The 26268-nt window shown below is 30.5% G+C and overlaps 1 protein-coding gene across 1 annotated transcript in view; it reads right to left on the reverse strand.

Moving 5' to 3' along the window:
• Nucleotides 1–13391: 13391 nt before the first annotated feature.
• TkR86C (Tachykinin-like receptor at 86C) overlaps nt 13392–26268 on the reverse strand; it is a 178735-nt gene continuing 165858 nt past the window's right edge. Inside the window, exon 9 of the mRNA XM_088257200.1 lies at nt 13392–13545. Within this exon, the coding sequence (XP_088113326.1) occupies nt 13392–13545 (154 nt within the window). The remainder of the gene's footprint in view (nt 13546–26268) is intronic.

A 26268-nucleotide genomic window follows, 5' to 3' on the forward strand; every position in this document is an offset into this window, starting at 1 on the left:
CAAAATTATTATTTTTATAAAAAGCATTAATTTTGTAGTTAGTCATCTTTACTTTTTATTTACACAAAAATTTAAGTAAAAAAGAAAGTACAAATTTAATCATCAATCATTTTTGTTTTGTCCACAGGCGCTCTGAACACTATACAGTGAAGATTTTCTTTCGCTTATCATTTTGTCTTCAATCTTAATTTTACCTTTTTGATGCCAGAACAGGTGGCCAATTATTCTTATGTTTCTTACATATTTCTGACCATATTTATCAAGGATTTTTATTTATTTCGGACCATGTATCTGAAATGGAAAATCTAATAAATGTATGTATTATTAATTTTAAGGAATGATGAACACTGAACAGATTTCTTTCATAGTAAATTATCATATAATTACAAATTATTTGCAATTTAATTGTGTTAATTTGAACTAATGGAAAACATTAAATAAACCAAAATCAATCTCCGCAATTGCTGTTTTAAATGCAGATATTTTTAATCTACGTATTACATAGTAAATGCTATTTACTGTGTATTTTTTTTTCAAAGTAAAACTTTCATTTAAAATGAAAATATTTAACCAAAAAGTAACTGCCGAATCAATTAATGAAATTTGTAAAATATTTTGAATTTTGGTATTGTATTTTAAAAAAAGTTCAACTTGTTTTTAATCTAAATTCCTGATTAACATTTGGCCTATTTCAACTGTTTGAATCCGTAAAAAAACAGTATTCTAAGATAATGTAACAATATAATAAATTTTTGTTTTTTTTACTGTTTTAATACATAGAATTGTTGTTCTACTTCAACTGTTTAAATATATTTCCATCATAACAACAGAAAGAGTTCTTGTTTTCATTTTTATAATGGTAATAAATTTTAAGAGGTTCACAATAATGCTAAAAGTGACCGTGATTTACCAAATACTTTTGATACTCACTCACGAGGGAATTTTCGTATATTTTATTAAGAAATATTATTTATTTATTTATAATTTTCATCCGAATATACGTAAACATATGATATTCATAAAAAAAAAATAGAAAAAACCTATTTGATTTTTTTAATATTTTTTTTTCCAGATATATTATTACTGTCCATAATTAAATTTATTTCAAATTGGCACTCCTATCTGCCTATTAAGATAAAAAAATCACTACTTTATATAATATTTACACATCATACAGATTTATTAATTTACATTTTATACACAATAAATTGAGTATAAAGAGTGTATTTTTTGTATAACAGTGTTGGTTTAAATTAATTTCAAAACTGAAATGGAAAATGTATCTTAGAATAGTTGTCATTGTTTTATATTCATAAAATATTATTAAAGATGTTTAATCATCTAATGAATGGAAAACGTAATAAAAATATTTATTTGAAATATTCTTCTTAACATCATTATCACTAACATTTCTTTAAAAACGTTGAAGAGAAATATTGTTGATGTCTATTTGACTATTTGACTTTTTCATTTTAGAAATTCTAGTTATAATACGTATATTATATGGTTATACATATGTACATGACAGTTTTCCTAGATTATTTTAAAGTAAAAACCTATGCTTGGAGTTTTTGTATTAATTAATAATATTTAAAAAAAAATTGTAAATATTTTTAATTTTCCAATCAATTAAAAGATAAATTAGATAATTGAGGTATTACAAACCATTAATATATGTTTTACCGATTGAAACACCAATGTCAATTTAAACATACATCTAGTACATGGAATATTTTTATGCAAATTTTGTATCGTTGACTTTTTTCCTCTTTCCTTTTCAGTTTTTCAGAAGTTTTATTTCTACCACGTATACGATGGATGCTATATGCATAATTTTTCTCAAGGTTATTGATATTTGCGTGATAATGCCTTTCCATTCGTAATTAATTGTCTCTGAATTATCACATCTGTTAAATGTTTGTACAATTAATTTTAAAGATGGTTTACTTCAACAAAAAAACGTTTTAATTCTAAGCAAATAAGGTCACTAAAGCAAAACGTTGAATTAAGGTAAACAAGATTATGAAACCAAAAAAAATATTCAAACAATAAGGTCATTATTATTCAAACAATGATATCACAGGTGCAGAGAGTAAACACACAAAACACTTAAAATAATAGACACTGTTAATTTGTATTTGGAAAACGCATCACGAAATTTGCACACGATCGATTGTTGCTTACATAAGTTAATCTTCGTCAAATATCCGGTGAATAAACAAAAAAGTGATATATCGGTTTGCTTCACATTTTATATCTATAAACATTAAAATTATTCCACAGATCAAAAGAGAAAAAAATCTAAAAGTTTGGATATTGAATGTTAAAATCAAACACTGATTTAGAGTATACTAAATTTATTTTATTACTAAAAAACATACTAATAAATTTTGTGACAATTGTTTCGTCTTATTATGCCATTTTTAAACTAATGTAAAACATAATTTAGTAGACTCCATAGATCAGTGTTTGATTTTAACATTTAATAAATCAATTTAAATGGAGGTCCACAAATAAAACATTAAATCCATAAATAATCTTAAAATTCATCGGAAATAAGTTCATCAGTAGCACATAACATAAGTTGACACGTACAAGATCGATGTCAGCTACCACTAAAATGCGTGACACAGTTGTCCTGTAGATCAGGGGTGTCAAACTCAAAAGGCACCAAGGGCAGCATAAGGTATTTTGGGTACGCCGGCGGGCCACATAAAAAAACTCAAAAATCAGTATAATTTTGTATTATTTTTTAATTAACTAGCATACTTACTACAGCGGTTACATTACGATATTGCCTCATTTAATGCCATTAATGCCATAAGTGAGAATGGGACGCTTGCGTCTGTTTACATAATTACCGTTTTCATTTTTATCTAACTTTAAGTGAATAATTTATCATCAAAGACAATCACATGAGATACAGTAGATTCAACTAAATGTTTTTTTAAAAGAATATCATATGTGCCCGTACAGAAAATGATTTTAATGAAGAATTAAAATAATTAAAAATATAACCGCGGGTATCCGCGGGCCGCAAAAAAAATGCTCGCGGGGCGCGAGTTTGAGATGCTTGCTGTAGAAAAAGTAGGATCCGGCATGATCGAATTTTAGAGAAACCATGCAAGCAGTGGCGGTACTTCCATAAAAGCCCATAAGCCTGGCTTGCTTAACAACTCCGATTCAAAAACATAAAATCTGCATCAAACGATTAAAAATACATAATTAATGTATGGTTGTTTTTAAATTATCGCGCGCTTGTTCGTTGTACTGGAATAATTTAGTCGAGAATAGCGGAGAGATTACAATACATTGTTTATCTTTATAATGTTTTTTGGGGCTTACTGTACTGGGAATGGTAAGAAGTGAAGAAATCATAGGTACGTCATGTATTTACAAAAATAAAAAATAAGGACTTTCCTTACTGGTAAACTCTAGGCACGCCACTGCGATGCAAGATATATGCATCTCCTTGCTGTCACCTTTTTCATTTTGAAAATTACGTTGATACCGAATGAAGTTTATTATTGAGGGATGCCAATGAGTAACTATCACTTTTACTACTGATGAGAACAACTATAAAGGAGAAATTTAATAAAATATTAGCATTGTTTTCATTAGTTTAAACCATTTCCTTTAAGATTGTATTGTATTTAAAATTACAAAGAGATTGTAATGCCTTATAATTAATACTTACGTATTTTGTATTTAATTATTTTATACCACAGATATTAAATTATGTTTATTCACACTTATATTATAAACTAAGACAAATGTTATTAGCACATATTAGTCTTTTAATACTAAGTTCTTACTTAACTCTTGTTCAACACATATCTTTTCACAGTTTTTATTTAAAGTAGAACTTTGTCTGAAATTTGTTTTCACAAATTGACGATACTGGAGAAATGAATCTGACCCACACCATAGAATAATCGATCACACTTCTGTTAGAGATTCAAATGAAATTAACATTTTGGTTTCATTACAAATTGTATGATAGTTTATATGTATTATAAAAGGTTAGAACCAGTAAAAGATGGATAAGATAAGGATTTTTTTAAAAGATAAGACATTATTTGATTCAGTTCCTTGATTCGATTACTTAAAAAACAAATACTTAAGCTGAAAAGAAGAAATATAAACTGAGAAAACGTAACGAAAACCATTGAGAGTATCGTTTAATCATTGGATACGTGCATAGTTTGAAGACCGTTGTTAATTAAATACGATGAATTGTATAAATGCAAAGCTCAAAAATTAAGAATGTCAAAAAGTGTAAAAAAAACGTTAAAAAAAATCATGGTCATAATATTGAATCATTTATAAAATGCCATTTTTATAAAACACTAATTACAGTTTCTCCATAAACTGCTCTTGACTGACTCTCGCTTTAATCCAATTGTAGACAGGATACTGCACTGCATCATTGCAGTGCTAAGTTGATAATACATATGAGTATTTCACCCTTAAATGATATATTAATATTATGGGTTTTACAACTTCAGATCGAACATTTATTGTTGATATGAAATAAAATGGAAGTTTGAAAAATCAGTAAGGTCAATAATCCAGAGGCTGATAGAACTAATAATAATGTGGTCAAATACCTATCTAAATAATAATAAAAAAATGTTATTTCAAATTCTCTCTTCCAAAAAGTATTTGTAAAATAGTTCATGAATCTATCTTTGTTCAAATATATACATTTATATAAATATATATAAAACCCTTATCCCCACCCAAATGGTGCATAGGGCACTGTGTCATATAAATGCAGTATTATCTTGATGGTTTATACATGAAGGAAAGGTGATCAGCCTTCCGCTTCAGGTACCAGTCCATGGTAATTTTGAATAAATATTAAAGTGAAAAAATCACTAATATTTATTTTATCCCCCTTGGGAATCGAACCCGGGACCTCCAGAACGGTAGCCGAGCATGCTGACCATTACACTACGGAGGCGGACAAGATATGTTCAAATATAGTAAGTGAGTATTTACTTCACAATTTTCCCAACTGATGGTGCTACAATCAGTCATACTTCAAAATCTATTGAATTGGTATCAATATGATGAAAAGGATCCAAGACCTTTGAAAATAAAGTTTCAAAAAATTGCAATCTGGATGTTGAATAATGGGCATAATGGTAAAAGTTAGACAAAAGTATAAAGCTATCTAAACGCTAGGTTGTCAACCCTGGGATACTAAAATCTCCATCTTATTTCAAATAAACGATGAATGTTTTATCTTAAGTTTAGACACCTTTGACAAATGAATTCAATTTAGAAAACTGTTGGCAATTATAATTTTCTTTTTTTTCTTCAATAAAATGACATTGCTCGTTTTGTATGATGAGTTTTCATCTGCGGAACAATAGGTATACTTTGGGAAGATCGATTGGAAAACTTGAACTATTTAGTTGGGTAAGTAAGGAATTGTACCAACATATATAATTATTCATATGTATGTTATATAAGTAAAGTTGTTGGATTACGCATGAGTTAAGTACGGGAATTAAGTGAACTGAGAGTCAAACTTGTACTTCAATATGAGTTATGTATGGACCATTAATGAAATTCTGTTACACAAAGGATTTATCTTCCGTATTTGTGTTTTAAATACCAATCGTACGGAGGATAAGAAAATTTTAATAATAATTATTTGACTTTGATGATAATAAATAGAAAAAGATTAAGCCTGGGTCTCAAATTTTAACTTTATCACTCGATCATGAAATAAATTCAAATATTTACAGGAAATATTTTACAGGAAATAATAATTTTCGTAACAAATACAGACACTCTGTTCATACAAATCTAAATAATCTAGTGTCGACTTCGTAGAAAAAGCTGTATGTATATTTGAATAAATGTAAAGCATTCAATATTCCCGCTTTGAAGTTATTCAACTTGAACTTTGACAAAGCGTGAATAACCATCAAGACGGGAAAAAGTATCAAAAGCAAGTTAATTTGAATTTAGATGAAAAAGTCTTCGTAGAACCAGACAATTAATAATTATGAAGCAATATATTTATGGAGAAATGTGAAAAAATATTAAGGGAGTAGTAGGGAGTAGTAAGGCAGGTGCTGTGGCGTAGTTGGGTAGACGCTCGACTGCGAAACTGGCGTCGCGGGCTCGATTCCCGCCAATTGCAAAATGAACTCAAAAAAGATTTATTTATTTTTAATTGGTCTGGGTGTTTGTGATGTATTTTTCACATTAACCTTCCCTATCCTTACTATCCTACCTGCAGACAAGCGTCTAAAACAGACGCTTTGCGGGTTATTCCTTTTAAAAAAATGTAAATGTATGCTCAGAAATGTTAAATTTTTCTTATCTTAGGAGTTAGCTACATCAATTTTTATGTAGATGAAGAACTTTCATTTAACTAATGATCAACTAACATTACGTTAGTTTGATTCAGGGCCAAAACAGTTTTTTTTTAAATATTTTCTAATGATTGTATCGTTATGTTAACTATTTATATTATTTTTTGACATCTCATCAAATATGAAGAAGAATATGGAAGTCTGGGCATTTACGGGGCAGACGACCATCATAGGCTGGTTTAAGTGATCACTTTACACACGTGTAACATTCAACAATTCTACCCATTTTTGACAACCACACTATTCAAATTCTATTTATGTTAACTACTTATTCTAATGATTGGTCGGCAGTGTAGTTCGAGAGTCGCATGCGGCTTTTTGACCTTTTAAGAATGGCCCCGGCACAAATATCCACGGGAAGCCTCTTCGATTATTCGTATTCATGCTAACAGCCTTTTTTGCGAAGGAAACTTTGACGAGAACATGAAATTAACGTCACAATTACCTGACTTGATCAATGTTTCAAAGGAGATGTGATCACATTATTCGCAATAAGTATTGTTCTTATGGATACCTTATTTTTTGAACATTTTTTATCAATGTATAAAATTCCTATCAAGTGTGAAATAAAGTTTTATTGAATGTCGTCGTAATTTCATAAAAGTCAAAAATTATTATTAATGTGTACTAGAATTTCAAACAGATTTGGCTTTCAAAATAAATAAATTAATTGTTGTAATGTGCCTATTTGGCTTTTGGACTAACAACGTTATCGACCGCTGTGTTAATACGTTCATTGCGTTCAATACGTCGCGAACAATGACAAAATGGTAATTTTTAAAACGTTGAAACTTTATTGAAAATATGAAATAATATTTTTTCTTTTAAAAGATGCTAGAACACACTGTTTTCTTTGTATGTAGTGGTTCATGTTTAAACTCACTTTGAGACAAACGAGTACAAACACGATTCGTCAAGATGACTAAAGGTGAGTTGACACTCATGAATTATACAATCATATACAAACATTTACATATTTAAAAAAAAAAGTTTTGTGTTCAACTGATATAAAATCATAGTCAAGACTCTAAGGGTATACTTTCAATTACGCAATGACACTTTTCAGCCATTTGACTCACTAACATGAGAAACCGGGGCATGAGTTAGATGTACGCGCCTGACGCGTTCGCCGCACCCAACGTGTTAATGACTCCATGTATGATTGTAATGGAGTTATAAACACGTGTAATTTAGGAATCAAATCCATGTGTATGTGAGAAAGTCACCCAGAAAAAGGTGATTCAAACCAGAGTGGGACTAATCGAACTGGTGTTTCAGATTGGAGTCAGACCGGGCAAACGTGATATGTATAATGTTTAACTCATAATAAAATCTATGTGTCACTCAGTGACTATCACTATAAAGTCACTCAGAAAAGTGTGATTGGAATTAGAGTGGAATTGATTGAACTGGTGTTTGAGATTGGAGTCAGACTGGGGTAAATGTTAGATATTTATTTGTTTATTTGGCGTTTAATTTGTAGAACTCAATTTTAATTTCTGTATTAAATGATAAATCAAACACAGATTTTTTGAGCGTATTAAGTTGTATTTAATTGTTCAAAAAACACATAAAAATCTTTATTGTGACAATTTCACGTAGTTATGGGATTATCAAATGAATGTTTGTTTAAAAATGCCATAACTAGGTGAAAAAATTATCACAATATTCATTTTTATGTGTTTTTTTAAACAATAAAATACAACTTATTAAGACTCAAAAAATCTGTGTTTTATTTAACATTTGATACATAAATAAATGTTAGATGTACAATGTGTTAACTCATAATCAAATCTATTTGTAGTTGACAAAGTTACTCAGAGAAGTGTGATTCGAAACAGAGTGGGATTAATCGAACTGGTATTTGAGATTGGAGTCAGATAGGGGCAAATGTTAGATGTACAATGTGTTAACTGATAATCAAATCTATGTGTAGTTGAGAAAGTAACTCTGAGAAGTGTGATTGGAATCAGAGTGGGACTAATCAAACTGGTGTTTCAGGTTGGAGTCAGATAGGGGCAAATGTTAGATGTACAATTTGTTAACTCATAATCAAATTTATGCGTAGTTGAGAAAGTCACTCAGAGAAGTGTGATTCGAACCAGAGTGGGATTAATCGAACTGGTGTTTGAGATTGGAGTCAGACCGGTGTCTCCAGCATCGCTCTGCGTTTCAGACCCTGCTCGTGATAGTGAACTTGTGCTTGTCGGCTGGTCCCATCGCGTCCGCGTGCAGGCAGCACGAGCTGGGATGTTCCCCGCAGTAGGTCGAGCTCTTGGAGAGCATCAGCTCGCCGGACGGGAAGCGGACCCGTAGCGGGTCCTTCCGAGGCGGCGCGTCCCTACAGCCACTCGCCGCCTTGTCCGAGTCCGTTCGGAGCGCGCAGGCTCGTGTCCCTGGTTGCTGATGGCTCAGGCTGAACCTGAGGTCGTACGTTTGCGTGCTGTGGTTGTTGGCCTCTTTGTACTCCTCTGCGGCACCTGCAACGCGACAAACGTACACTCTTTAATCTTTTCCTTACTTTATTTGCAATATTTGTAGTATACATTAGCACTTTTAATCTAATTTTATTTCTGATATCTATTGTCAAGCATATCCTCATGAGGAGAATGCATCATGAACGTAGAAGAGGCGATGAATGTTTGCAAAGACAGAGTAGTGTGGCGTTCTATTCTCCCTGCCTACCCTTTTGGGGAAGCGGCGTGATGGTTATATCTATTGTATTCATGCCAGTGTCCTTTATTATAGCCTAAAATAAAAATGTTAACCCACACACAGGCCATGCCTTTGTGGGATCTTTCTTTTTATTTATATTTTATATTTTTTTGTACTTGTAATTATAATATATTTTTAACACCGTATGATAATGTGATTTCGAAACCGGGAAAAATGTGAGTATAGCTAAATGTTGCTTTTATTGATCTATGTAATAGGAACTTTAATTATATAATGGGAACTCACAAAGTTAGTGCTTCAAATATAAATAGTATTATTATTGCTTAAAAATACACAAATTATCTTTTATTTCAGATTCGCAGATATTTATATTTATATTCATGGTGGTTGAGCAAGATATAGAAGGAAACTAACCAGAATTCATATATTATGTTGTAGTCAAAGGCCGAAGTTTAGGCGCTTAGAGATTTTACAAGTCTGAAGAGACATCCAAGTCAAAATTTTAAACAATGCTCATTGTTTTCATAACTTTTATTGACATTTATGCTAAGAGACAGTATATTGAAGAGTAACGTTCGAAGTTAAATAAATAACATCAAGGTTTGGTTAAAATCTTTGTTTTTATATCACCACAAAAATGACAAAATTTAATATGTTTTCTTTTACAATACAAAATTACATGATTTGCTCGTGACTTCAAAAAAGCGATATCTTAGCTTCACCACTAAATGAACGATGAATTTGTAAACATACAATGAGTTTAGATTTAGCCCGAATTGGACTCAGTATAGACAAGTCAAAGACCGAAATAAGTTATTATTTTTAAACTTTGACTTAAAGGATGACTAAACAATCTTCAAAAAAATTAACAAAAGTAATATGCGATTTATCAATACAATATCAATTCAAAATCCTTTGTGAATTATTTTGAATATCGTTGACAAGGCAAGTTATAAGGAAAAAAGTACAAAGGAGTACCTAAGTATCTTGTCCGCCTCCGTAGTGTAATTAATGGTCAGCACGCTCGGCTACCGTTCTGGAGGTCCCGGGTTCGATTCCCAAGGGGGGTAAAATAAATATGAGTGATTTTTTCATTGTCATATTTATTCAATATTACCCTGGACTGGTACCTGAAGCGGAGGGCTTATCACCTTTACTTCATGTGTAAACGATCAAGATAACACTGCGTTTATATGACGCAGTGCCCTATGCACCATTGGGGTGCGGATAAGGGTTTTATTATTATTATTACCTAAGTATGGGGTTTTTACAAAAAAATATGCACAAAACATGACATTTGTTGTAATGCGTAGGTAATTACAAAAATCAGTATCAAGGCGGGTAAATTAAGTGAAAATTTTATAGGTCCGTCAAAGTTTTGTCCTTAACTTTGACTAAAACAAATATCTGACACTTTTGGTAATAAAATTAGTATACATCCATTGTGAATAATTTTGAAAACCAGTCAAAAGGCGGGTAAATACGAGTAAGTTATAGGAGCTACGTAGCTTCAGACTTTGACTAAAACATACACACAAAACATGACTTCTGTGTACCAAATTAATATAAATCCTTCTTAAATAACTTCAAAACTCAGTCATATTTATGGAGGTAATTACAATGAAGTAACTTTATTATGTTTTCTTGTTTGAATCAGAATCTTCTTCATTTTCGTGTCGAGTGAAAGTTCAAAGCTAATACGGAAGTAACAAGATATACACTAGTATAATATAAAGGAGAAATGTGTAAAATACCAAATGTATACACACAATAATCTACTTACATTACTGGGTCTTTAATATGATCCTCCAAAAGTTTTACGGAGCTTTTGTTTATTTTCAAATTCAACAAACAGATTGAATGTTTGTTTTGCTATGTAATCTTACTCAACCTTGATCCTTTGTAAATTTGACATTCTTTAAAAATAACTAAATAAACAACATGTCATTAAAAAATATCTTACGATATTTCTCCTGAAAAAACACCAACATTCATTCTTTTACTCACTCCACCCACTCCACGCTTTAAATAATTTAAAAAAACATTTCTTGTTATCATGATTTCAACTGAAAAACATGTTTTATTACTAAAATCAAAATATCAAGTTTTTTTTATTGAAATCTCAACAAACATAAATAAGTCTAAATGAGGTGGGAAAATGGAAGTCTGGGCATTTATAGTGCCTTCAACCTGTCATTGGCTGGCTTAATTGATCACTTCATACACAGTGTTACATTCATCATTCTACCCGTGATTTACGAACATATTCAAATTTCGGAAGGTATATTTATACTTTAATTGAAAAGATCATCTCCATATATACACATATAGACGACACAAATAAAAAAATTAATAAGTTTTTTATTAGCAGAAACCTTCATGAAATGTATGTAAGATTATTTTCATAATTATTTTACACGCTAGGAAAACTCTACGTGTCCAAGCGTACGTATAAAAAAGGAAGAAAAAAAAGTAGGCACATGCTACATTTTAAAAATAATATTAAATAAAAAAGTGGTTACGTACAAAAAACGTGAGAAAAATTCGATCAATTCTGTTCCCGGTTTGACGTTCGGGAGTAAGAAAAAAAATACGAATTTATAAATTTTAAATAAAAAATAATGAAAAAAAAAACTTTCTTAAAAACGATGATTTACAGGAAATTTAACTTAAATACGAAAAAATCAACAACAAAAAAAACGATATGACTAAAATGTTTATATTTTTATTTATTTAAAGCGTTCAAATTACATTTGAAAAAAACTTTCATATTGTGTATCGGAAAATAATTTCGAGTTGTGAGTAGTTTTATCTTACCTTGTATGTATACGATTGAATTTATATTGATAGTTGCCATATTTCTTAATACCCAACTATATGATAAATAAATTGCTGATTCCTTCAATGGTTATATGTAGAATTAAACGCTTTTACAGCGAAGTCACATCCTGGACTCCGAGTAGGTGAAGCTCCTACCACCAAGACAGACCGTGAGTTACATGACTCACGTAGGTCTTGGCAGTGAGCTGTAATGCAGAGGGAGGTCACAATATACCTTATATGGTTGCAGTGACATAAGGGATGCAAGATCCCTTGACCTCAAAAAAAAATATATAACCTGAGGACAAGGAGAGCTGACCCCAGCAGTCTACAAGGACAATAAGCTGGGATGTAGCCAGGAAGAAGAAAAAAATAATCTTTGGATTTCTGATTAAACAATGGTTTCTATTTTAGTAGCTTTATGTTATGCTACGAAGTAGTCAATCGCTCTTTCATAATTATGAAATTATGCCTACTTAAATAAAAATCATTAGAATTTTTATTCATATTATACGCAAAAAGAAAATTCAGTTATTTAAAAAAAAATCTTCTCTATAAACTTCGTGGGCCAGTTACTTAATGAGTCTAATGTTTGAATAGGGGAAAGTGTTGTACCTCAGTGATAGTTTGACGTTTTGTCTTGTGACTGCCAGTGTCAGTCACCGCTGGCCCACAGAAGGCATTTCAATTACGTCTCATCGTTCACTAGAGGCTGACACTTTGTACCTTATATTGACTTTATATGACTATATAAGGTACAAAGTGTCAACCTCCGGTGGCCGGTGGTTGTTGAAATGTCTCGTGTTGGGCACCGGTGGCTGACACTGGCTGTCAATGTGTTAACTTGTTTAGGATTCATGGATAATTTTAGTTTTGATTACAATATATCAATTTGTAACAATCATCCAGACACCTCTAAGTAGCATTTAAACTCGATAGAGCGTATTTTAACTGTTTTTTGAAGAAAAAAAATATTTTTGAAAAAATATAATACAATTAAAACAATTTTTTAATTTATTTATTGATTTGGAATTTATTTTTTAGAACTCCATTTAAATTTATGTATTTATTTTTAAATCAGACAAAGATTTTTTGAGTCCACTAAGTTGTATTTTATTAAAAGAAACACATAAAAATTAATATTGTTACAATTCGTTTGAAAATGCCATTACTAGGCAAAACAATTGTCACAATTTTTTTGTGTTTTTTCAAAAATAAAATACAACTTAGTAGACTCAAAAAATCTGTGTTTCATTTTATAAATGATACTTTAAAAAAAAATAATTATACGCTTATTGAAATATTTTTGTACACCAGTAAAAATATTGTGATTTTAAAACATACTGATTTATAGTGATACATATTAGACAGTAACATTTTAATAATAGGATAGTTTTACTTTACTAAAAGCGTTATTTTTGGAACTGCCTCAAGTAAAACGTATTCATGGTACAACACTTTCCCCTTAGTTTGTTTTTCTACGTAAAAGACTGTTGGTAATTACGTTAATGAGTAAAAACCTGATCTGGATCTTGATCCTGAGTTGGACTGCCTATCCGCCATTTGCGGGGATTCTATGACGCAATTCTTATTTGTCTTTCTCTTCAAGTACATCCTCCAGCCACAAATGGCTTTGTTGAAGTAACTCCTGAATCTGAAATAAAGAGAAAACAATTTAATGTGATGGTCAAGTCAGATAGTCAGGATCTATAGCAGCGATTCTTTAAGTAAATTTTGCTGTTGGAACACTGAAAAAGACTTTTCAAATAATAAACATCTCCGAGCTTACATTAACAGATATTCCTATAACCAGACATTAATGAATTTCAAGTTGGCATTTAGAGGTTCACGGGCGATGACCTTTTTACTTTTGTATTTCGTTGTAAACACAATTGTTGGCCAAAAAAACTTATTTAGTATGAACCTATACCTGTTAGGCTATGAAGTAGAATTTATTATACTTATTACTTTTAATACTACATACAACCATCAAACCGTTTCCTTCAGGGGTCGACATTGAATGGAACGTTCCGACATACTTTTCTAACATTCTCTTTTTCTAAATATGTATACAGTTTTATCCAGTTATGTAGATTTTTGATAGATCTATTTTTAATTGATTTGGTAGTACCAAGTTCTATTTGGCCATTTTCTTTCTGTTCTCCAATTCGCATTTTTTTGTAATATCCTATTTTAGTCATTTTCTCATCATTTATTCGCTGCACGTGTTTGAACCATCTCAAAGAAACTTTTTTAATCTCTTAAATTATCCTAAACTCAGATACACATTGCTGTCCAATACCTAAATTTTTAATTTTGACATACATTGATTTTTCTACACACTCGTCTAAGCAATTAAATTTCAATCGAAATGTCTTTACCATTGTTTTATCGATTCCATGTTTCACATTACCATGTAAGTGTAGACACAAGTATTGCTTTGTGAACTTCCAGTTTGGCTTCCACAAAAGCAGGAAGTAGGAAGCACTTAATAAGATTAAATGTTAAGTGAAGGATTAAGAATTATTAGACTCAAACATGTTTTGTCTTAAGAATTTTCGAAATTTTATACTACCCAGATATACTGTTTTAAGTAATTTTCATATAATTATATTCGTAACGTTTGACATAACGTTTGACAGATATAGATGTTTTATTCAAATAAAAATATGTAAGAGAAGGTTTTAATTTATGACTAATAAAAGACCTCAGAAATCAAAATAAAATAAAATGAATTGAAACCATGTATCTTGCCAGGCTTTACCGCTAAATTTTGGCAAGTTTCTTCGCATTATAACTTCGGTATTATTACGGCTGAAAAGAATTGGCAAAGTTACAAAACATTTTGGGGTTTTAGTATTATATTTTATTCATGTACGCCTTTTTTAACGTTATGAGTGAACTGATAAAATTAATTTATAATTTGTCATGTTTTAATGCATTTTTTTACTACGCAACAAAAATGAAGTTTACAAAAATAAAAGTTAGTTCTATTTATAACGGTAACTTTTTTGTTACTCTGAACATTTTTTACATGATTTTATAAGACATTGGATTTTCAAAATTATAAGTGTCTCATCTTGAAATGAAGCATCTATCGTTTTGATACGAAAAAAGATGAAAGTCCGAGCATCCCAGGGTTTACGACCTGGTTTTTGACTGACTAAAGTAATCAAATTTAAAACTAGTTTAACCTTTATAATTAATTAATCAACCATAAGATGAATTTATATGAAAAATGAGAAATTTATTTAAAAAAATACATTTTTATATCTCTTTGTTTAATGGAAACGCAATAACTCAATAACATTCAATAAGTGTTCTAATATAATGTTTAATTTAAAAAATCAACATGTGAATAGGTTATGAATATACGCTATACATCTATAAAATATATTGTATACAAATCAGGATCCTTGAAAGAATAAGAAACATTGATCATTCAATTATCCATACAAATAAAATTTTCCTCTTAAATAAAATTGTAGTTAGCCTGCTGAAAAAATTGCTTTGATATTTACGCATTTGAACAGTTTAATTCAACTGTGCATAAAAAAGTTATATAAAACGCAGTATAAAAAACGATGTTTTCTTTGACACTTGAAAATTAACGGATTAAATTTTCTTCCGTCGAAAAGTACACCACAAAACGCGAAAACCCTTTAAATAAATTTCTTTGATAACTACAAATCATGAAATTTCAAAGAACTTCTACAGTATTGAAAAGTAGAAAATACTTCATCCTTTTCATTTCTAAATAATTAAATTATGTGAAGCGAATAAAAGCCTACCAATGAAGGCTTTACTTCAAGTGCACAACGAAATCTTGGTGCCAACCCTTATATATGGATATAAAACATGGAGTTGGCAAAAGAAGGATCAAAATGGACTGAATCTCAACCTACTTTGCTTAATTTTATCGATAGTGCTTTTCTTAGCCTTGCATCCATTATTTATATCACTATACAAATATCTATGATTTACGTTTTGTCACACATTCGTCTAAGAGATCGCATTTCAACTTCATTTCAACTACATTTAGTCTACTTTCATCCTTCTTTTGCAATATCTTTGCTTCACTTCACTTTTATTAAGCTTCTGCTGAAAGGTTTTACAATGAAGAATTTTGTATAAAGTAAAATTACGAGGGCACGAATCCATTAAACGAAAAACTCCTGTACAATGAAAGGAGGTGTGAAGTACATTAATTGTAAAAAGGACAACTTTTCCTCTATTATGGGTAAAAAAGGACTTTATTAAAAAAAACATCCGCCTCAAAATTGAAGTACTCTTCTCTCAAAGTAAACACTGAAATTTATTCAACGCTGACTTCCTTTCCAGGGCAGAAATTTTCAGATTCTGCGGTTGAAATGAAATTTCTCAGAAATGAAAATTAAATTTATGTGAAGGGCGATATTGAATATCTCGCACGGAAAAACACGTGGCAATATTTTATAAGGAATCGACCCCATTTATTCTTGTCAGAACACACTGATATGTTGTTAGATATGTCGATATGAATATTTAGTACAGGTAATCAGAATTTGTCGATTCTTTGATATTATTCAAGCTTTTTCATATTGAATCCATGTGAAGCGTCTTTACGAGAAATGAAATAGTTAATTACAGAATCTTTGTGCTAGAATATAATAGACGGAAGCTACAGATGCTTCCATCTACGGGTTTGAAAATAAACTATAAATATATCCCTTCTCTCCTTACCCTTGCCCGCACCCAATGGTGCATAGAGCACTGCTCTGTATTGTTGCAGTATTATAATCGTTACTTACACGAAGGCAAATAGAGCACTCCTGCGCTTTAGGGACCAGTCCAAGGTAATGTTAAATAAATATTACAGTGTAATCACTAATAAACACCAAATTTATTATCATCCCCTTCCCCCTGGGAATCGAACCTAAGACCTCCAGTACGGTAGCCAAACACGCTAACTATTGCACCACGGAGGCGGACTAAAATATATACTTTGTTTATATTCCAACCCGTTCATGGAAGCATCTGTAGCTACCAAAACTTGTCATAACATTGAAATACTCAAGTGGCAAAAAAAAAACAATTATACTATTTATATAATCTATATTTGAAGCACTAACTTTGTGATTTTCCATTTTATAATTAAAATGTAACTTTTTTTTTAAATTACTTTTAATATTTAGTTATAACTTAATTATAATATCTACCGGTTTCGAAGCTAACCACTTCTTTAAGACTGATTATTACTATTGATTTATAGTATTAATCAGTCTTGATAAAGAAGCGGTTAGCTTCGAAACCGGTAGACATTATAATTCAGTTATAATTAAATACTTGAAGTGATTTTAAAACAATATAAAAAAAACCCTTATCCGCATCCCAATGGTGCATAGGCACTGCTTTATATAAACGCAGTGTTATCTTGATCCCCGCTTCAGGACCAGTCCAGGGTTATATTGAATAAATATTACAGTGAAAAAAATCACTTTTATTTATTTGACCCCCCTGGGAATCGAACCCGGGACCTCCAGAATGGTAGCCAAGCGTGCTGACCATTACACTACGGAGGCGAACATTTAAAAACAAAGCGATTTTAAAACAAAGTAACATTTTAATAATAATTTATTATTTTCAATTTATAAGTATTATTCAAAAGTCTAGAATCCAGACCTTTAAGAACACGAATAGACTGAATTACCATTATGCACATTGTAGGTTTGTGAATAGGCCGAAAACAATATTAAGCTTTATCTTCTATTTATTTTCTACCCAAAATTTTGTTCACCGCTGAGGCACATTTTTGGTTGAATGACATATCAATAAGCAGATTTGCCAAATTCGGAGTGGAGAAAACTCAGAAGCCTTTATATCTATTAACAATCACTATTTGGTGTGCTTTATGGGCAGGTGGAATCATTGGCCCATATTTTTTTAAAGACGATGCAGGCTAGAATGTAACGGTCAATTGAGAGCGCTACGCAACTATGATTACTGATTTCTTATTTCTTTGTACCTCAGTTAAATAGCATTGATATGATAGAACTGTGTTTCAACAATATGGCGTAACATGCCACATGGCGAGTGCCACCATCAATTTATTGCGGAAAATTTGAACTTAAGGTCGTATACCAAAAAAAAAAAACACCCTGAAAATAAGTTTTTGTCTTTTAAATTCCAGATTCTTAACGTATTAACTATTATAGATATAAAAAATATAACTTTATTCAATAAAAATAAAAATTAACAAAAAAATTATCTGTAATATTAACTTCCGTAAAAAAACGGATTGACGACCGGTTTAGAAATGCCTAAGTTGACAGAAACAAACGCCCAGAAGTAACGTTTAAGATATCTACGTAGATAAAACGTTATCTATTCTTTGTAATTCCAACCCTGCCGTGGTAAAATATGTACCAAGAAAATGTATCTAAATCCACATCTACATAATGACTACACGAAGGAATGTCGAAAGATTAAAACCTGAGTTCATCGTAGTTAAAAACTTTAAACTAGAATATTTCCTTCCTTGAATGGTAATTATTTGAAGGTAATGTGAAAAGTCTTTCGCTTTCGGTACATTATATGTATATGTTATATAAAGAAAAATTATCATGATAATGTGATTAATAATGGGAGCAGAGGAAGACCAAAGGAAATTTGGTGTAATCAAGTATTGCCAACACTTGAATATGGTCAGATCAGTAGTCGAAATAATCAGCGGGTATACACGGGGATATATCGCTCACTCCTTTTAACAACGTCATATATCAAAAATCGACAATTTTCGTTTGTGCATATTTTCGGAATGCCAAGAAAATGTATTATATTCCAGCAAAAGCGGCATAAGTTTTACTGAATATTTACCCGCTACAAGGCTGAAAGTGTTGTTTTTGCATTTTGAAGAAAAGATATTGTTTAATAATTTTTTTAAATATACTTAATATTTTTAAAATGGAAAAAAAAATCCTCTAAGTTTTACCTAAAATGATCTGTTAAAAAGTTCAATAAGTGGCTTGATATTTATTTTTAATACATTTTATTATGTTCTTAAACTTTAAAAACGATCTCCTGAAAAATCTTTTTTTTTAAATTTATTTATGACGTTGTTAACTTGAAAAAAACAGTGATCTGGCATTCTATTTTCTCTGCCATGTGAGTGGTTATTTAGTTATTTAGAATTATATAAAATCCATTTGAAGGCCATTATCTGCCTCCGTAGTGAAATATAAAAATAAGAGTGTTTGCCTATTGCGATGGAGGATCCAGGTTCGATTCTCAGGGATCAAAGCAAATAAATATTGGTGTTTTTTTTCTTTAATATTTATTTAATAATATCATGAATTGATTGATACCTGAAAGTTAGATACAAAACCAGAGTGGTGTGGCATTCTATTCTCACTGCCTACCCCAACGGGGGAGCGGCGTGATGGTTAGTTGCTTAATAATGATTAAGATATCTTCAATTTGTTAAAAAAATGAGATATTTTAATTTTTTATGGCGTCTCGACAAAGGCTTCTAGGTTTTCTCCACTCCGAATTCGGCAATTGGCATAGCCATTTAACCAAAAATGTGCCTCATCGGTGAACAAAATTTTGCGTTAAAAAAGCTGAATATTGTTTTCGGCCCATTCAGCGAACTTACGACGCGCATAAAGGTCATTCAGTCTATTCATGTTGAAATGGGAAAACGTACTGGGTACAAATCAACTGTCAACTGTCAAATTGACAGACCGAAAAACAATATAGCCAATTTTAAAACCAAACCACTAAAAAAACACCATATATACTCATATATTGAGTGAAAATAGACTCTTGGTTCCAGAGGTTATTTCATTTTTGAAATGTTATTTGTAAATTATCATTTATTTAATTATTTTAGTAAAATTTTAATTTAAATAATCAAAATGTATATTATTTTATCATAAAATTGAAATTACAACATTAGAAAATTACTTAAAAATGTAACAAGAATAGGACTTAAAAGCAGGATAAAGGTAATATGAGGGTTCCATATTCTAAATCACAAACTTAGTTTTCCTTCCTAGTTTTAGAGTAAATACGGAATAAGGCAAAGAACTAGAATTCAATCGTAGGTCTTACCCAATTTTCTAAGGCTTAAAATACCCATATTATTTTTTAGGACGAATCCCTGGTTCAAATCAGAAGGATGCCTTTCAACTATTATAACGAAAATCTTCTCTCATTATCTTACTTTACATCACAGGTAGAAAATATACTTACTGGCCCTAAAAACATATTTTTGAAGATAAAGTATTGTTTGCGCAAGAAGAAAAAGACGAATGAGAGTAAACAAATTCACCGACGCTGTTCTAGCTGCCATTCATGTTTTTACCCCATGTACGAAAATTAACAAAACGCCATAAAAAATATGATTGAATTGATATTGAAAAAAATAAGATTTGCTGGCGAAATTGTTTTAAAAACAAATAAAATACTCACATGAAATATTGAATAATCTTCGTAAGTACAGACATTTTTTTAACCCAAGTAACATATTTGAAAAGTGTCTTAACTTGATATGAAACATGATTTTTCCCATTTTTTATAAATGAAGAGTATGAAACTTTATTAATTATTTTGGCAGTCACTTTGTGGTATAATCTATCCATTTTTAATTTAAGTTTTACTTGTGACACGTGTTTCGATGCATTCTGCATCATTTTTAAACACCGTATGAAAATGATGTTTGAAAATATTTGAAAATAATGCGGAATGTATTTAAAAAAATACGTGTCACAATAGATTTTAAGAAAAAGTGGTATTTACTAAGTAAAACTTAAATATAAAAAGAAGATGGAAGTCTTAGCATTCCAGGGGCCTGGGACCTGGGATCGGGGTGGGTTGAGCAATCACTTCATACACATCTTTTATTTAAAAAAAAACAAAGAATAATACATGTTTAACATCAAGTTGTGACACCTTTAAAATTGATATCTCATCTGTAAGGCGAATAATCCAGTATCTGATATAATAATGATATTAATACTGTTACTTACCATAACTTAATCTAACCCGATTTAAATGAGCCAGATGCGACAAATTTGAGCAGCCAATTAATGACGTATCGTATAATATCACTATGAAGAGCCCTTGAGGTAGTATTTCACGAATATTGAGCAATATAAATTATCCAACATTCTTATTAAATATCATATTTACGATGGCTAATCATGTTTTTATTATTGAAAAACGGTATCGTTATTAATCCCACTGATTACCCATATACGATAAAATGGAAAATCTTGAATACGTTTTTATAAAGAATCGTACACAGAAAGTAAAATTGTTTATTTGGTGTTTTTGACATCTCAACATAGATGAAGAAAAATATGTAAGTATGGACAATTCAGGGCTTAAGACCTGTCATAGGCTGGTAAGTGATCAATTTGCACACGTGTTACATTCACCATTTTACACATGATTGACAACCACAAAACTAAAATTTTGAAACTACTTCACATATCATTAATTTCATTCTTATTACTGAATCTTCATTTATTGAAAAAAATTGAGAACAACTTCCCGTTTCATACAGCACACAAATAAATAAATATCTCTTAATGACCAACCTCATTACGTTCTGTGATTGAGCTCACAACAGCCACCTTTGATTTGATTTAGAAAGCTCTTATTTAACAAATATCCCCTTGTGTCTGATTTCCAAAAGTGGATTTGTATGGTCATAATAATAATTAATTAGGATAATTTATAAAGCATCATTTGCGTTAAAAAAAACCTCAAGGGTGCGGGTTGTTGATCATGGGTGTAATGGCGAATATTGTCCGAGTATAAAGTGATCATTTTACAAGCATTTGACAGGTTGTAAGCCCTTTAAATACCCAAAGTTCCATATTCTTCTCAATCTATCTTAAGATGTCTAAAATGTAAAATAATTCCTAATTGGAGAAACCTAGATTTATAAACAAGTATTTGGACACAAAAAATATCGTTTATTAGGTATTAGTATTATTTGAAGAAAACGAAATAGTGAAATTTTTTGGAAATATTTTAATTAATGCCTTCAAATCTTAGTGACGTGTGCCATTAAGAGGCTAGAACATTCAGTCGTGCGGAAATTTAAACAATGGAAATACAAATTAAGATCACAATAGATTTACGACAAAGACAATTTAGGAAATGCCCAGTTAGTGCGTACCTATGTGCTAAGAAATTCTTCAAAGGATTTAAGCCTCCGGTAGATTTTGCTTGAACTGAGAATTACGAATTTTCCCCTCGTTGAAATTTATAATAAACTCTTCTAGTCTGAAATCGGAGCATGGCCTAAAAATTACCTTTCTGGAAAATTTAAATAAAGCCTTGGTGGTTTATGCCATTAAAATACCAATTTAGTTTCACAAAAGGTATATCAAGGTATTTAAAAAATATTGCTTATATTGCTCACTCCTTTCAATAACGTCATATATCGAAAAACTTGATTTTTCAGGAGATCGTTTTTAATGTTTAAAAATAGAATGAAATGTATAAATAAGTATAAATATAAAAATAAGTATTATATCAAGCCACTTATTGAATTTTTTACTACGCAACAGATATTTTTAGGTAAAACCTAAATGTTTATTCTCCATTTGAAAAATATTTATTATATTTAAAAAAATAATTAAACGTTGCATTTTCTTCAAAATGCAAAAATACATTTTCTGGTTATTCCAAAAACGTGCACAAGTGAAAATTGTATGTTTTTGATATACGACATTGTTGAAAGGAGCGAGCGATGTGTATTTTTTTTTAATTTTCCGTTAAAGATTTTTTTACGATTTCGAATATGCAAGAAAGGAAATGTTTTGTGATAAAGATACACATTTTAGAAAAAAAATGAATGGCATAGATTTAATAATATCTAGTAATATCTCATTAGTTAACAGAATGAAGTGTTAGTTTATATTTTATCCTTGTGTGTAGAATTGCAACTAAAATATATAAAAATATTTTTAAATGAAATTTGAAAAAAAAATCAAGAAATTCAGTTGTTTAAACAAATTGTTGATTCTGTTTTCATCTGGCTAGGTTTTTAAGGAGTAGATCTAGAAAAATAACATGTTTGAAAGACTTTATTTTACAGTACAAAAAAGAAGTTTAATAATGCGAAGTAATTGCTCACAACGTCTTAGTTAAAGTTTAGAATATTCCAGTAATGAATTATGGTATCTGTAATATTAACCGAGTTATAAACGCATTTGAGCAATGTGACTTGTGGAATTTTACCATTTTATGGAGTACTTAAGAAAAATTCAATAATGTGATATAACAGCCAACATCCCACTTAAAGTTCACAATATTTCTGCACTCGATTTTGACGTCCGTAATATTTACCGGTAAATATTTGAACAATGCAACTTGTAAATTTTTTTTATACATTACCAACGTGAATTTCAATATTGCGAAGTAACTGTGACAACTTCTCATATAAAGTTTTCAATATTTCTGGTATCTGTATACATATTTAATATATACCGGGAAATTTGAACAAAACAACTTGTGGCATTTTACCACGTTATACATTACATAATATATAAAGTCTCACGCAAAGTTCACAAAATTTTTGCACTAATGATGTTTGTAATATTTACTGAGGATTATTTGAACAATGCAACTGGTGGAACTTCAGCATAACGTACTCGTACACATCCAAATAGCCCGCATTTCGACAAGGACTGTGATTTTCACTTGCCTAAGCAAAAGCTTTGAAGTGGCACAGACAATTTGGGTGCTTTCAAATATCAGAACATAATAGAAGTTGGAATCCAGCATGTGGGTATTGCACTAAGTATCCCTCTGCGTATATTAAAATCTCCTGTCAGCAGCAAGTGTACTCTTAAGTATGGGTAAATTAATTTTCGAGCATATTACGTTCAATAAAAGGTAAAACGGCATATTAAAATGTGTACAGTAAACCTCCATACAACGTTGAAATAGGTACTCCTTTATCTTAGGAAATGTTATAAGGAAAACACTATCCTTATCATCGATTGTTCACTTTGTGTATTACTTCTTTTATAAACACTTATTCGTGACTACCGATTTCGGAAAAAAATCCATAATCAGGTCATTAAAATTCAATTATTACGATTTTAAATTTGTGCAAAAATAAAAAATTTAATGAGAGAAAGAAGACAAAGGAATCACAATAGGAGTATTTTTAAAAGTGGGCTCGAGTTTAAATTTAGTTGGTTATTTATTTTGGAAAACTCTTTATTATTGCTTTGCGTACCTATTACTAATTATTCTAGATTATCTTAATACAGACCAGTTTTATTTACATATAAAATTTCTAAACCCGTTGATTTATTAAAATTATGGTCTACAGATGTAAGGTGATTAGCAAATTCCGAAAAATTATCATCATAACACCTTTAAAATTAAATTTTAAAATTAAATTCATGTCATTCCACAAAGTTAATGCCGAATCAATAAATTATTCAATATATGTATGGTTAAATTTCAAAACGTGGTGCTTGAATCCTTAGAATTTCACTAGAGACATCTATTGGTGAGATGAAAAAAAAGAAAAAAAAAAATTGAATGCTACACAAACTTATTTTTGCACTCTTTCAGGAAATCGGCGTGATGATAGTAGTATTATCTAGTAGTATATAAATTAAGTGCAAAGAATATACCTAATATATATGTATTTATTTTTTGCTCTTAATTTACTAGAAAACAAAAAAAGCTGTGCCAAAACGATATCAAAATAAATTATTTAAAATACATTAACCTACAAAACAAAATACTTTTCATTATCATAAGAGAATTAATTTCAAATTTACAGTCATCAGACAAATTACAAGATATTGTACTTCAAGATTTAAGTTAAATTGGCACCAACATTTTTTTACAGGATGTGATCTCGCTCAGTCTAATGAAAGATACTATATAACCTAGACTTAAGTGAACTCGAAGGATCTAAGGTTCTAGGGTTCTAAGGCAGTGTTCCGAAAAAAATGTGTGCCGCGGCACACAAAGTGTGTACCGTGCTGATTAGTCGGTGTGCCGCGGAAAAAGTTACTTACTGATAAACGAGCAAGAAGAATTCATGGAGCTAAAGTATTACTGCATGTGTCGTGTTGTGGTCCCGTGGTTAGTGTCGCAGACTCTTGAGTCAGAGTTTCTCGGTTCGAACCTAGTGTACCACAATTTTATACCTAATTCTAATAATGAGCCGCTGAGGCTATTATGAATAGTTTGAAATTGAAGTATTTTTGTAAATTATAAAAACAGTAATATTTCTCTTTTTAATTAAAAAAAAATGATTGGACATTAAAACTGATTTTTTCCAAAACACAGATAGCACGTTTTTGGCTGCATATAAAAATGGATACCCACCGATTTCAAAGCGTACTATTGTAATTATTTTACCAGTTGCCACGACTTACTTGTGCGAATGGAGATTTTCGACTCTGACTGCTATTAAATAAAAACAGAGAACTCCTGTGGACGATCAACGAAGAGATGAAAATTTCTTGATTTAGCAGGGAACACTTTTGCCAAAAATCAAAACTTTTATATTATTATAGGAGTTGGGACTTTAAATATGCTGAATTCGCTTAGATTATATTATTATATTGAGGGCTTAAATAATTATCTACTTTTATAGAAAAGTAGTTGGCGCGTTCGGAGAGACCTCTTTAATATTCTAATAGATGAACAGACTCTACGGACATTTTACTAGTTTGTGTTAAACGAATAATTGTTCAGGAAACTCAATCATGATATATATTCGTAATATATCCCACTGATTAAACGATTTACATCTAAATATTAAATGATCTCAATTAGAATCCGGTCTAGATGGACGATAAACAATTTGATTGGCTATTTGGGAAACTAGTTTGTTATAAAACATTAATTGAACCAAATAATTGCCCAAATTTCGAAGATTGTAGGTTTGATGTGCTAAACACGTAACGTTACTAAGTATCCTTTCTGGATATCTCTAAACGTAGATCACTGGCTATTTATCTACGTAGGCACCGCATAAAAGGAGATTTTAAAGCGAACCACTGTATCGACAGGGTCTTGAAATCGACAGGCACTTTTTTAGAATGGTGTAAAAAAGAGATAATTTTTACTACCTCCGACAGAATAATTAACTACTTGTGATGGAACTGAGAACACCTAATTATTACACGGGACGAATAATTGGGTAAATTCCAAAAGTTTTTTCAAAATGGATTCTGACTCACCTTCATGATTAGTCATGTAACCTTTTAGAATATTTTTTGGAGCTTACAGTTACCCTTTTAAAATAATATTTCAGGTAAATAATAATTAGTAAGATTATGTTATAAAACAAAAAAAATCTAAATGTAATTGTTTTTGGAATTTATAATATTACCTAACTAACTAA

The sequence above is a fragment of the Brachycentrus maculatus genome, unplaced genomic scaffold (genome assembly GCF_059751285.1).
Source record: "Brachycentrus maculatus isolate JH-2025_06_01 unplaced genomic scaffold, ASM5975128v1 h1tg000074l, whole genome shotgun sequence".
Classification (NCBI taxonomy): domain Eukaryota; kingdom Metazoa; phylum Arthropoda; class Insecta; order Trichoptera; family Brachycentridae; genus Brachycentrus; species Brachycentrus maculatus.